General features: G+C 47.0%; 1 protein-coding gene and 1 long non-coding RNA gene across 10 annotated transcripts in view; one reads left to right on the top strand and one right to left on the bottom strand.

Moving 5' to 3' along the window:
- The window catches only part of SCHIP1 (schwannomin interacting protein 1), a 145,940-nt gene that overhangs the window by 95,162 nt on the left and 36,789 nt on the right, over positions 1–13,989 (top strand). Inside the window, exon 1 of one of the 9 annotated variants that reach the window (XM_023623226.2) lies at positions 1,402–1,555. The exons of 5 other annotated variants lie outside the window; for them this stretch is intronic. In XM_023623226.2, coding sequence (XP_023478994.1) covers positions 1,553–1,555 — 3 coding nt within the window. In that variant the 5' untranslated portion in view covers positions 1,402–1,552. Of the gene's footprint in view, positions 1–1,401; positions 1,556–8,978; positions 9,518–13,989 lie in introns of those variants that run through there. 3 more of the 9 variants (XM_070243043.1, XM_070243041.1, XM_003364937.5) reach the window with 3 other exon arrangements.
- LOC138919050 (uncharacterized) lies at positions 9,744–12,953 on the bottom strand. The gene is made up of 3 exons (XR_011428944.1): positions 12,780–12,953; positions 11,788–11,868; positions 9,744–10,843 (listed from the first exon to the last, which is right to left on the bottom strand). It is a non-coding gene; the product is annotated as an uncharacterized lncRNA (long non-coding RNA).

Genomic DNA, 13,989 nt, shown 5'->3' with positions numbered 1-13,989 from the left:
GCGTCGACTTGCCTCTGATGCCTGGTGGCCTCCTCTTCCCCATTCTCCCTCCCCTCAGGCTGGCCTGGCCCTGCCCTTGCTGTCCCTTCTCCCTGGCATGTGCTTCCCCCAGAAACCCCTGTGAAGGGTTGCCAGATTTAGCAAATAATCTGCAGTATTTGGACATGCTTATACCAAAACATTATTCACTGTTTATCTGAAGCTCTGATTCAGCTGGGCACCTGTGTTCTGTCTGTCGGTAACCCCCATAGCTTCCTCCCTCACTTTCTTCAGGTCTTTGGTCCGGTGTCACCTTCTTAGGGAGGCCTTCTCTTGACTTACTGTGCCAACTTCCACGTCTGCAATTCTATCCCAAAGTTTCTATTGCACTTCTCTAATTTATTTTTATACTTGGCATTCATCACCATCTATGAGAGGACGTATTTTTACTTGTTTGTTTATCTTCTGCCTCCCTCACTCCACGTGAGCTCCCTGAGGGCGGGGATCTTTGTTTGTATCCGTATGCTTTCCCAGCGCCTAGAACAAGCCCTCAAGAAATATGGATGGATATGCCTCCTCTGTGTAAAACTGGCTGAGAGAAAAGGAATCTTAGACACACTCCGGCATCGTGGTTTCCTGTATTTTGATAGCTGCTGCGGTGGCTTTCATTCTTACCCTCTGAACCATTAACCTGCACTGTTCTCGTGGTCTTTGGGTCAGATTGTCGCTAGTTCCTTGTTACTTTTCTCATCTGTGAAATGGGATTTTTCCTCGTTAACATGTGGGCATGAGACTTGGCAGGCCCCTGGCAGAACCACCTCACTGGCACCGGGTCAGCTCCCGTGCCGACACAGGCGGGCTCGGTGGAGCTGGGGAGCAGCACAGGGCCTGGGCGTCGCCGCCCTCCTGTGTTGGTTGCTAGCGTGCAGAAACGTGATTGTTTCCTGCTTTTCCAAAGAGAGGACTGTGAGAAAGAGAGTTTCGCCACCACTGAGAGCTTGAGAACCTGTTTGAGGTGTTGGGATGCTCTGTGCTTTGGACAGCGTGTCCGAGGAGGGCGGGTCTGAGTGGAGTCGTCAGGCGGAGCGTCTGCAGTGGTTTAGTTTTAACGGTCCCCGTGTCGTCGTCATCTTGGCACTCCTCTCCTGCTGGGGCTGACGTCCGCTCCGAGGCACGCGTGTCGTTCTCGGTAGTAGCCAGGAGAGAGCCGTCGCCCTCCATTTTCCAGTCTTGGGAGGAAGCCAGTCTCTTCAGGAACGAACTTTGCCCACAGCTTCAGGCTGGCAGCCTTCAAGAGGCCAAATTCTTCTAAATGGTCTCTGATAGAAAGCTTTGAAATATTGTTAACTTGAAAGCACAGTTTAGGTCAAAAGGTCCATTTTGCTTAAAAGCTCCCAAACATTTTTTCCTGTTTCCCTGCAGTTGGCTTTGGGGATTAGTGTGTATGGAAAGACAGTGACATGCTTTCACCTCCTTTCCGTCGCCAGATTCCCGTATGCCCACCTCAGGTATAGACCACACCCTCACGTGCTTACCTGCTGTGGGAGTGGAGACTTGAAAGGAAAAAGGCGAAATGGTACGTGAATGCCCCTCATCTGTTTCCTCCCTCGACAGCTTAAGGAGAGTCCTCTTCAACACACAGCTGGCCTTGAGGAAGCACGGTACACGTCTTTACTGCTTCCCCTTTGGCCCCAGGATAAATTCCGGACCCTCTGCTTGGCGTTCAAGGCCTAACCATGATCTGAACCCTGGGCAGAAACACTCGTCCCTCCAAACCCCCCACTCCTGCCCACTGCCATCAGTGCTCCCTCTGCGGTGGGGCCTCAGCGTGGTCTGGGTCCCACTCACGCACTGTTGACTTCTACTTGTTGCAGGCTGGTACAGCTTTCAAGGCCCAAATGCCCCCTCCTGCAGGAAACTTGCCCCTCAGCGTCCTGCGTTTCTACTTCTGTTAGAGCCCGTTTACAGCTAGGGTCATGTGGGTCTGTCTCCCCGTTAGACAACAGCCTTCTGGAAGACAGAGATCTTGGCTTCGTTTCCTGCCCTACGCACGGAGTGTGTGTTCAATAAATGTTTGTTGGATTGAATTGCATTTTCTGCAGTTGGTGCCGTTCTGAGTCTGTAGGATCAGAATTTCCCATCGTAACGCCAGAGAGCTGCTCAGATCCGTGTGGGGCCGCAGGGAGTGCTGAAGCGGACCCCAGGACTCCTTGTACCTGGCGGCGAGCCGCTTGGCCAGTTGCCAGCATTTCAGACACCCCACGTGCCAAAATGGGGGACATAGTGTAGGAATAAATGAGGGAGGCTGACCCCCAGCCTTCCCAGAGACAGTGCATTGAGAACATACTCTGTACCCACTTCCTCCCCAGAGACTTTCCCCAACGTGAACCTCATGGTCTGTTCCCAAGCACTTTTTCAAAATACCTGTGGTCCATTGAGGCAAGTACTCAGCTCTCAGACGCCTTTCTTAATATATTGAATTTTGCAAAGTTTTAATAAACCTTTTTACCATATAGAGGGATAATTTTACTGCCTCCTGAAATGCCAAATTTTTCTTGGGTAAAATGTGTCAGCCTAATTGAAGTGTCATACCCAGCACATAAAAGATGCCCTATATTGGTCCCCAATGACAAAACTAGGGAGTATATAAATTGAAGTAATACTTCAAGATATTTTAAAAATTCTTGCTGGAGAAAGTAATAAACAGCCTTCATGCCCAGATTCTAGTGGGTCATTTAATGGTTAACAAAGGAAAGGAAATAGATTCTATTCCTGTTGACACGAGGCCAAGTGAGGGCTCATTTCCCGATCTCTCCTTCATGTGAAGGAGAGAACAGGGTATCAAATTTGAGTTCATTTAAGATTCCACCCAATTTAAGCCTGGTTTCATCCAGAGCAGGGAAAAATATGTTGACCTCAGGGAAAAAGGAATTTCAAAGCATTTTAGTGCACTGTTTGATACAGGCTTTTAAATATAAGTTCAATGAAACAATCGTCTACCTTATTCTGTAGTTTTTTCGATTGGGAAATTTTTCCCCATCGTTAGTAGAGTTGGAGAATACTTTGTCTTCATTGTTTTGCTTGGTTATAGTATAGCTGTGTTTTGCCTTTGAGACACAGTGTGTTTTTCTGAGGAGGTGGTAACATATCTACCACCTTAAAAATTAAGAAAATAATTCTGGATGTAAATTCATCTGCACTTGTTTTTAGCCAAGATACCTGAAAATCTAATTTATGTGTTTTACTACAAAAGGAGCATAGTGATAAATGCCCAAATGAAAAAAAAAAATCACTTCAAAAGGGCTTCATTATGGACCCGATCTGAAATAGAAATTCAGTACAAGCAGGTCACTACTATTTAAAGTAGCACTTGGGGCCCCAGACAACATGACTCCAGCGTCAAGTGCTTTTAAGAAATAAGTATGTAACACACATTTTAAGCCACGCCTCCAGTGTTTTCTCCTGGTGAAGGGGTTGCTGGGGAAGGGAAGGAAGTGGGACCATCTCTGTGGTGCACACCTGTGCATACCTGACCTGTGCAGAGGAGAGAGCCCACATTCACACACACGCAGTCTGGGTAACTGATCGCCGTTTCACATGCAGAAGCTTAACATTAATAGAGCCCCATCCCAGTGAGGCCAGATCCTGTTGTTTACTTACGTGCTCTGTACCCAGGGAAAACTGGAATCTTGGTGTACTGAGTATTCCCCTGTGCCCTTTGTAGAAGCATTAGAAACTGCCAAGCTTCCTGAAATAGAAAGTACTTTGACAAAACTGCTTGAAATCAGAAGAAGATAACCATCAGAAAGGCCTGGTGACAGTCAGCATGGTGACAGCCACTAATGGGGAAAGAATGCTGAGAACATAGAGATGCGTCGTAACATAGAGATGCGTCGTGAGGGCGCTAACACAGGCCCCACTGGGACACTGTGCCAGGCCATCAGCGAGACCACGGCTGCGTTTCTTGTGCTGGGTTTTCGGTTGGGCCTGTGGCCCTCGGTCTGTTTGCCAAGGGTGCGTGTTTGCACTCTGTCCACTCCCAACACTTCCATCTCCTCCACCTCACACTCCCAAGGCCATTATTTTAATTTTTCTGACCTACAGTAAAAAGTCCATTAAAAAATCACTTGCATATTTTCACGGTTTATGTGGCTATCAGAATCCCTAATTGAAAAGCAAACCAAATTTAGGTGAACTTCGCACAGAAGAAAAAACAGCTTTTTTGGAAAGAGATTATAAATCAGGTGTCATTTTGTAAAGCACATGGAATTTGGATGTTAAGGCTGAAGGGAAGGCAGTGGGAGGCTGAAGTGTTACTCAGGACGAAATGGAGTTTCCACCTGTGAATAGGAAAATCTACTGACAATGCCTAAGTAATTTCCCAGGAATGTGGTTGGTGCTCCCGGAGTCACTAATTTCCACCAGCGCCCGATAATGGTCATTTAAAAGCATTTGCTCATGTGACCAATGTGTTTCGCAGTTCAGAGCACATCTTAACAGGAAACTGAAGCTTTCCATTCGAGTCCTTGAATTAGTAGAGGGGGTAAGAAGAGGCCCTTCCGAGCTCAGGGACTGTAAGTGGCTCTGTGCACGTTTTCTGAGGGAAGGCATCAGCATCTTGGCCCATGCTATGCCAGCGCAGCTCATTTCAGAGAGGGCAGTAGCAGAATGAGGAGGCAGGAAACATTCTTCGTAGGAAGGACATGAGTGGCCGTCGTCCCATTGTTTGCATAGCGGTTGCAAAACCACTAAATAATACATTCAGCTCACATCTTCCAAGGTGGCCTTTTGTTTTATTTTTTCCTTTCCTGTCTTCATTTGGGCTTCTTGGAAGTGAAATTGTTTACAGTGTTGATCCCAAGCATCTAAAGTCAGGGTCTTGCCACCAAATAGAAGGATAATGGCTTATAATGAATTATTTTCAAGGTCTAGAGCTGTGCTGCTAAAATTTAAGGTGCATTGATTAATCCTGGAGCTCTTTTTAAAATGCAATTTCTGATTCAGCAGGTCTGGAGTGCGAGCAGCCAGTTTGCCTTCCCAGTAAACTCCCAGGTGATGTGGCAGCTCTGGTCAGAGGACATGCTTTGAGTAGCAAAGCTCTAGAAAACATTCAGTCTGCATGATAGGAAAGCATCAGCTGTTTTAAGCTGGTACAAGCTGTCCAGACGGCGGTGGGGCAGCTCCTCCTGGAAAGGGGCTGGGCTGTGAGCCTGCTGAGCGCTTCTTCGAGAAGGTCCCCTGGGGACCACTCTGCAGCCTCTCGCATCCCGGTTCCAGGAGGAGGTGTTCTGTCACTTGCTCTATACTGTGCTTACCGAGAATCACTTAGGACAGGAGTGGACCCATTTTTATCTTTTGAACGTACGTGGTTTCCACAGAAGATTTCGGTGGGAAGCACTAATCAGTGTTTCTTCTGTGGACAGCGTTTAGAGGGCACGTTTTAAACAACACATACGAGCCTCCTCTGTCTGTGTTTTTATTCAGCGGCTCTTCATTGTCTACTTACCGTGTGTAAGGCGGTGTCCAGCTGCTGTGGGGAAAACAGGATGCGTGAGCCCAACCCCTGCTCTCAGAAAAAGGCTTGCAGCCGTCAGGGCTGTTGGCAAGCAGCCACGGTGGCGCTGAAGGCCCGTGGGAGATGGAAAGGGGAGTTCTCTGCGCCGCGGGGCGGGTCCTGAGCACCCGTGGAGGCACTCCATTTCGTGCCCTGAGGTCTGGTCAGCGGGCAGCAGCCATCCGCGCTGGGCGCCAGGTGTGTCACGGGCGCTGTGCCGTGTGGTGTGGTTACACGCGTGCTGCCGGAATTCTCTCTGTATCCAACGTGGCTTCTAAAGGCTGTGCTCGATCCCTTTATTGTGTGCACTTGTTTCTTACTGAGGCAGCCAGGGGGAGGCCATCTAGCACGGCCGTTAGAATGTGGGCCACAGAAGCAGAGGGCCCGGTTCAAATTCTGGCCTGACCGCTGACAAGCTGCCATGCCGTGGACGAGTTCCTTCACTTCACTGAGCTCTCGCTGGGCTCTAAGATGCAATCGATAATACTGTGTACTCCACGGGGTCGCTGTGAGGACTGAAGACGTGCCAGAGGCACATGTGAAGTGCCGGGCACATACACCGCTCAGTAAAGGGTAACTATTCTTCTGACGCTCAGACATGTCTTGTAATAAGATGCGCGCTTCGTCCACGTGGCAGAATTTAACATGCACTTCACACCTTCACAGTAGAGTGTACTTCATTTGAACCCCAAAGCCGTTTCCTTGGGGCGCTCTGCGGTGCTGGGGGCGGCCCCGGAGCAGTGCAGGGCTCCGTGCCTGCAGCGTGGGAGCCTGCTCTGGAGCGGGGTCCTGGGGTCTGGAGCAGAGTGAGGCCGGGGCGGAGCCGTGCCCGCAGCGGCTGAGCTGGCGAGGGGCGCCGTGGCCTCGTGCCGCCTGGCCGGGCAGGCCGTTCTGCGGGAGGCCCGGGTCCGGGAGGGCTGGGATGCCGGCCGGGGGCCGCAGGCGGCGCTGCCCGCTTCGTAGAAGTGGCAACCACGTACGTTCAAAAGATAAAATGGGTCCACTCCTGTCCTAAGTGATTCTCGGTAAGCACAGTATAGAGTAAGTGACAGAACACCTCCTCCTGGAACCGGGATGCGAGAGGCTGCAGAGCGGTCCCCAGGGGACCTCCTCGAAGAAGCGCTCAGCAGGCTCATAGCCCAGCCCCTTTCCAGGAGGAGCTGCCCCACCGCCATCTGGACTTGACGCTGAGACGCAGCTATGCCACGAGTCTCACAAATGGGATGTTTTAGAAAATTTGTGGAGAGAAATAGTAGACAACTGAATGTGAGCATGTCAGCAGAGGTTCAGATGCCAAAAGGCTGTCTTGAATGGCATTTTTTTAAAGAGTTCTCAGGTAGTTGGTTTCTGTATTCTGTCCAGAGTTTTTAGTCATCATCAGTGGGAGGGATGGACTGTGTGAGCTTACACTATTAGCTGGCGCTGGCACCTCCTTTGTAAGTATTTTTTGTAGGGTTGTTTGTCTTTCTATTGTTATGTTGTAAGAGCTTTTATATATGCTGGATACAGGTCCTTTTGTCAGAAATATGTATTGTGAGTATTTTCTACCAAGCTATGCCCTGTGTTTTCACTTTCTTTTTTTTGTACCTATACAGAATTATTTATTGTCTTGAATGCCTCATGGTAGCCAGATCCCAGAATCCTCAGGTTTGATAGATGTGGAAATAACTTGGATATATGTGGTGGTACACTTTTTTTTGTGGTAGTGGTTATATTTAGAGAGTATGAGTTTTTTGCTTTATTTTATTGAGATCATATTGGCTTATAACCTTGTGTAAATTTTGAGTGTACCTTCTAATATTTCAGTTTCCTTATAGACTGCGTGCTCACCACCAATACTCTAGTTTTTATCCATCACCATACATATGTGCCCCTTTACCCCTTTCTCCCTCCAGCCCCCTTCCCCTCTGGTAACCACTAATCTGTTCTCTTTCTCCATGTGTTTGTTTATCCTCCACATGAGTGAAATCATACAGTGTTTGTCCTTCTCTGTCTGGCTTATTTCACTTAATATAATACCCTCAAAGTCCATCCATGTTGTTACAAATGGAACAGTTTTGTCTTTTTATGGCAGAGTAGAATTCCATTATATGTATACATATGTATATATATATATATATATATATATATATATATATATATACACACACCATTTCTTTTCTATCCATTCTTCAGTTGATGGGCACTTGGGTTGCTTCCATGTCTCAGCTATTGTGAATAATGCTGCAGTGAACATAGGGGTGCATAAATCTCTTTGAATAGTTGATTTCAAGTTCTTTGGGTAAATACTCAGTAGTGGGGTGGCTGGGTCATATAGTAGTTGTATTTTTAATTTTTTGAGAACTCTCCATACTGTTTTCCATAGTGGCTGCATCAGTTTGCGTTCCCACCAGCAGTGTACGAGGGTTCCCTTCTCTCCACATCCTCTCCAACACTTATTTCCTGTCTTGTTAATTATAGCCATTCTGACGGGTGTGAGGTGGTAGCTCATTGTAGTTTTGATTGCATTTCCCTAATAATTAGTCATATTGAACTTCTTTTCACATGTCTTTTGCCCATCTGTGTATCTCCTTTGGAAAAATGTCTGTTCATACCCTCTGCCCATTTTTTGATCAGGTTGTTCATTTTTTTTGTTTTTGATTTGTGTGAGTTCTTTATATATTTTGGAAATTAAACCCTTGTCAGATATGTGATTTGCAAATGTTTTCTCCCAGTTGGTGGGTTGTCTTTTGATTTCTGGATGGTTTTCCTTTGCTGTGTGGAAGGTTTTTAATTGAATGGCATTTTTGCTTTAGAACTCAGTTCTTGACAGCGTTGAGGTTAGTCAAGGATTCATGTTGGGAAATGTACTGGCCTAGTATCTGTGAGGCTTTCTGTCTCAGCATACAGAGTATAAGATGGTGTTGCTAAGTGGAGGCTTGGCCTTAGAATTCTTCTTTGGCCCGTTTCTCTTGCAAACAGTACCTTTATTTTTTTCAGTAAATAGTGGGTATATTTTTTAGTCTATGGCTGTAGTAATTCGATGATGATGAGTGTGTACACTTCTGTTTGCTTCTTGTACCAAAACATCCTCCAGCTGTGGGCCTTGTCCGTTTTTGTATGTAAAGCCAGTAAACAAAACCAAAAGCCATGGGAAAAGGGTAAAAGCAGCAGCAGAAAGGAACGCTCTCTTTTGTGAAAAAAACCCACCACTGGCTGAATTTTAAAGAAAAGTTGATGGATCTTTTTCTCTTGCCTATATTAATAGAACAAAGCACTGATCCTGGGACAGAGGGCTCCTTCTCTATGTTGGAAATAAATTACATCCTTATGCTGGGGCTTCTACCCATGAGACCTTTACGCCTGATTCTAAGAAATGATTGGTTATAGGAAAAAGAGTAAATGTCTGTCTTACAGGTTGCCTTTAAATTCTCCTGTTTTCCTTTTGTCATGGGATACCCGGCCTGTCACTCACTGGTGAAGTCTGCATCTATTTTTGCCCTGCACTGCACCCTGGTTCAGAGTAAGGCTGTGGTGTCCTCACAGAGCTCCTGCCCGCCCTTAGGCCTGAACTGGGGAGCTGGGGAGTTGACCCAGCTTTTCCTTGAGAGGAATCCAGGCGGGGTCCTTCAGGGGAAGTGCCAGCAGACAGGAAGGCTGGGCCCTCAACAAGCCGAGTGTCAGGGCGGAGTGGGCCTCGGAGAACGGCAGCTGCCCGCTGCTGGAGTGCAGGACTCAGCGGGGAGGCCGGGCAGGGCGGCGTCTCTGGGACAGAGGGAGGGCAAGGACACGCACAGCCGGGCACACACTCGCAGCTGGCTCTCCATGTCAGCATGAACACTTACCACGGTGCTGGGCGGTGGGCACATCAGCCTGTCGGAATTCACGGGAGGCGATTTCTTAGGTGAAATTCTAAAGAGTTAAAGGATGAATTTGGACAGTGATGGAATGGATGACATCATGAGTCAAGAATCCCCGCTGGATGTGGAGGGGAATTATAAAAAGGTAAGAGGGAGGGCTCTTTGTCTGTAAACAATCGGGCCATTTTTCTAACTGGGAGAAAGAGCACCCTTGAGGAGGGCCAGATTGCACACTCAGTGGCCATTGCCGTGATATATCCAGGAAAGCCACATGCACAGAATCAGCCGCGGTAAGCGGGGGAGTTCTTCCCTTTGCTTGTCCCAGCTTGCATTCCTTAGTAGATTGTAGCAGTAACTGGAATACACATGTTGATATTCAAAGTTGAAAAAGTTTTATTGTGCAATTAGTTACTAGGCAGGCTTTTTGTATAAAGCAGTAATTTCTTAAATTATTGACACTGTTGACAGTTCACCTGCAGTAAATAATTACTAGCATGTTTAACCCGTCTTTCTAAGTTTGATTTTTTTAACAAAGAAAAATACAAAGTTTTACTAAGAGAAGTGTGCGGTTTTAAAAAATTGATAAAGTATCTGCTAATTCTTTGTTTGCCTTTTCTTTTGAAAGTCAGTAAATATATTTTTGGAATGTTTTCTATGGTAATTGTCTGGTAATAACAGGCCCAAGTAAAAATCCCTTTAGTTATATGCGTGAGGTCATGAAAATAAACTACAAGTATATGCTTGTCTGTCCACAGAAGGCTAAACACGCCACGTCCTCCCCCTCATTATCCGGCCCGAGTCAGGGGTCAGGCATGGCACAGCACAGTAGCAAGAACAAGCCCTTCCCTCACGGACCTGGAATGCAAGACCTCTTTCCCCTCAGAGGCAAACATCAAAAAATACAGTCTGCTGAAACAGTAAAACTTGCTGCCAAATGCTTAATTTGATCAAATATGTCACTTACTTTTTTCCCCACAGTGAGATGTAGAAAGAAGCTTCTATTTCGATAGATCCTTAAGTATAATAATAGAAAATATGGCCATTTATATCTTATATACACACTTTTGTGTTTGGGTCTGTTTTCAGTATGTACTTTATTCCTTAGAGCATTCACAGGAGTTTATGTTATTTCTCCAGAAGCTGAAACCTACATATGTAAAAGAGGTTTAAATGACCTGTCAGGTGGCCCAGGGTGGTTTTTGTCCTCCGTGGTCCTCAAGAAGGGAACGAGTGCTGAGGTGCAAAGTGCACAGAGTCTTGAAACCCTGACACTCCTCAGCTGTCCCCTCCTGCCGGCAGCCAGTGAGCAGGCCTGGCTGGGACCCTCGGAGCCGGCTCCTATCTGGTCCAGAAGAGCAGGCCAGGCTGGGACCCTCGGCCCTCGGAGCCGGCTCCCACCTGGCCCAGCAGAGCAAGTGCACCACTCTCATGCCGCCTCCACTCTCAGGGCCAAAAGCCTGTCACAGTTTCCCTGTGAGACGCAAAAGTGTAGGTCAGTTTACACTTAGGGAAAACGAAAGCCATACCAATGCTAACGCAACAACGATAATGTAATGACCACTGTAGTTTTACCCCACCCTGAAGCTGGGAGAGACCCGATGCCTGGAGTGAGGGAACCGTGATTTGCCGGCAGCCTGACCAGCACTGACGAAAGCCACAAACGTGTGAGGCTCCAGGAGTTTTAAAACATCACCACCAACCGAGCAGAGCTGCATGTGTGATCTGTGATCTACCTCAGGCAGTGGACAGCCACACATGATCTTGAGGATTGTGTCTGAGCGGTCGGTACAAAAGACCGTGAGATGAAACTTCTGGATGTGTGGGGTGCCCAGAAACCAGGCTGTGTGCTTCCGGACCCTAATTGTGAGCATCATTCTCTTGTTTCAGCTTTGTAGCTGCCTTTCTCAGGCAGAGCACTTTCAGATTTATGCATATCATGGTCACTATGAAGGCATTGATTGATAGTGTACTATGAAGGTACAATATTGATAATTTTATCAAGCACTCCTAGAGAATCAGGGCAACACAGGCTTTCTTTAAAATATAAAGAATAGGAAAACAGTTAACTAGTATAAAAATCACTTTTCCCAATTAGAATCTTCCTTTTCTAAGTTTTTTTCTCTGTTTTTGCTGTTTGCTTGACTAAGTAGAAAATTAGATGCCATAAAGCAGTGGTCTGCAGGCTTTTTTTTGAGCTGGTATCCATCAGTAAAATGTTTTTGAACCCATGCCTGTAATGTACATATATTTTATTCATAAATTACACACACAAACCACTGTAAAAATGTATTATGTGTATAAAACATACCCACAAATAGATATTTTAGGGCCTGCCCTGTGGCGTAGTGGCTAAGATCTGCACGCTCCTCTTTGGCGGCCCAAGTTCATGGGTTTGGATCCCGAGCGTGGACCTACCCGATTCGTCAGCCATGCTGTGGTGACCCACATACGAAGTAGAGGAAGACTGACACAGATGTTAGCTCAGAGCTGATCTTCCTTAAGCAAAAAAAAGAAGGAAGATTGGCAACAGATGTTAGCTCAGGGTGAATCTTCCTCAGCAAAAAATAAATATATACACATACAAATAGACATTTTAAAAAATTGTGTAGAGTATAAGTAAAAATAAAATAAAATAAAAATTTTAATAATTTCTTCTTTGGCCTCATGTCACTTGTCAAAAACAGCTGGAAAGAAGGTATACTCCTGCATAGGTACACTAGAATGTCCTTTACCAATTGCACTAGTAAGCAGCACATGCATATAGGGCTGATTTTTACAAGGTTGTTTTAAAGTCAGACAAACAGCCTTCAGGGGAAAGGTAACTTTCCGATGACTAGAATTAGATTCCACCAAGGCGGAGGAAGGAAGGGAGCAGGCATCTGTTTCTTTTCCTTGGGGAAGGGGTCCCATTAAGGACCGCTGGCTGATTCAGTAGGAGGAGGAAGGCTGTGAACAGAAAGCAGGGCGTGGGGTTTATGAAGGAGAGCCTGCACCCTGGCAGGATCTGAGGTGGGCGTGTTCCACCCGTTATTGGCCTGCCTTTCTGAGCCACCTCTGACCTTCTGGTAAAGACCTCACAGCTGGTGGACTTCGGTACCTCGGTGGCCGGCAGCAGGCGGGTCAGGGCCTGATTCCTTCAGCCCTCACTCCCCAAGAGCCCTCCCGTGTCCCTGGCGTTGTGTGTGGGGCCCGGACCTCGGAAGGGAGATGGGGCTTTCCCTCGGGAGCTTACGGCCCAAACGGGAAGCAGTCGAAGCAGCTGCCATGGAGCTGGTGCTCCTGGAAGGACGCTCGCAAAGCCAGCCCGGACCGTCTCGGTGCCCGGGAAACATCCCGATTCCATGGATGGAGAGGGAGGAAGGACGTCAGGAAACTGACAGAGAAGACAGCAGAAGACTGGCTCCCACCTTGTCCCAGAGCAGAGCACACACAGGGAAACGGGCTTGCCTTCTGTGCGCAGGCGACTCGCAGAATAAGGAGCTGGGGCCAGGCCTCGTGTCTTGTGCGCTTGGAGGACAGCAAAGCTGGCCCTGCGCTCTGTTCCTCCGAGGTCCTGTCTCTTGCATTGTGCATCCAATTATGGTGAAAGATTAGGGAGGAGCCTGTGAAAAAATTCAAAGGCTGGGAGGAACAATATTTAAAGTGAAGCCACAGCTGCGCCTCATGTTTTTTTTAAAAGGTGGATGGAAATGACTGCTTGAGATAAACTGCAATAAACAGAACACAGAAGGCAGCTGCCATTGCAGACGAGGGCTCTGCCCTCCCCAGACCATTACTGAGGGAAAGCTGCCTCGGCCCCCATTAACCCTCCTCTCCCTGTCTGTGAGGGCTGAGTGCACACGAAGAGCTCTGTTAGGTTCCTGAGCCCTGCCTGCCTCCTCCCCTGGGGACAGTCTCTTCTGCTCTCTGGGCCAGGGGCTCCCCATCCTTCAGGGGAGGAATCGGCCTGTTTGGTCTTCGAGGGGATAATGTGAAGCCTCTTGGCTCCTGGTTGAGGGTTCAGAAATGGGTTCGTTTCAGGTAACCACATCTTCCAGTTATATGGTGTGTGAATCAGATCTCCATTAAAAAAAATAATCCATCCATACACAACACTTGTGTGTGTGGTTTATTTTTTTAATTGAGATATTCATATACCATAAAATTCACCATTTTAAAGTGTACACTTTGATGGCTTTTAGTATATTCATAAGGTTGCGCAAACCACTACTGTCTAATTCCAGAACATTTTCATTACCCCTAAAAAGAAACCCTGTGCCCATTAGCAGTCATTCCCAATTCTCCTCTCCACCAACAACCATTAATCTGCTTTTTATCTTTGTGGATTTGCCTGTTCTGCACATTTCTGGTCTCTCTCATTCTTTTCTACACTCTTCTCGCTAGCTTTCTGCACCTATCCCTTGGACCTTAACAGCAGCTACCATTTAATAAGTTTCTTTCTGGGCTGGGCTCTGTGCCAAGTACTTTCTATATAATGTTTAATCCTTAAAACAACCTAAGAGATAGGTATTATTATCTTTTTTCAAAAAAATAAACTGGGGCTTAAAGAGTTTCAATAATCTACACTAGTAAGTGTCAGAATCAGGATGTTTACTTGGCTCTTCTTGACCCCTGACC

The sequence above is a fragment of the Equus caballus genome, chromosome 19 (assembly GCF_041296265.1).
Source record: "Equus caballus isolate H_3958 breed thoroughbred chromosome 19, TB-T2T, whole genome shotgun sequence".
Lineage (NCBI taxonomy): Eukaryota > Metazoa > Chordata > Mammalia > Perissodactyla > Equidae > Equus > Equus caballus.
Note: the sequence above shows the minus strand (reverse complement) of the source record. Positions and strands in the feature narration are given on the sequence as shown.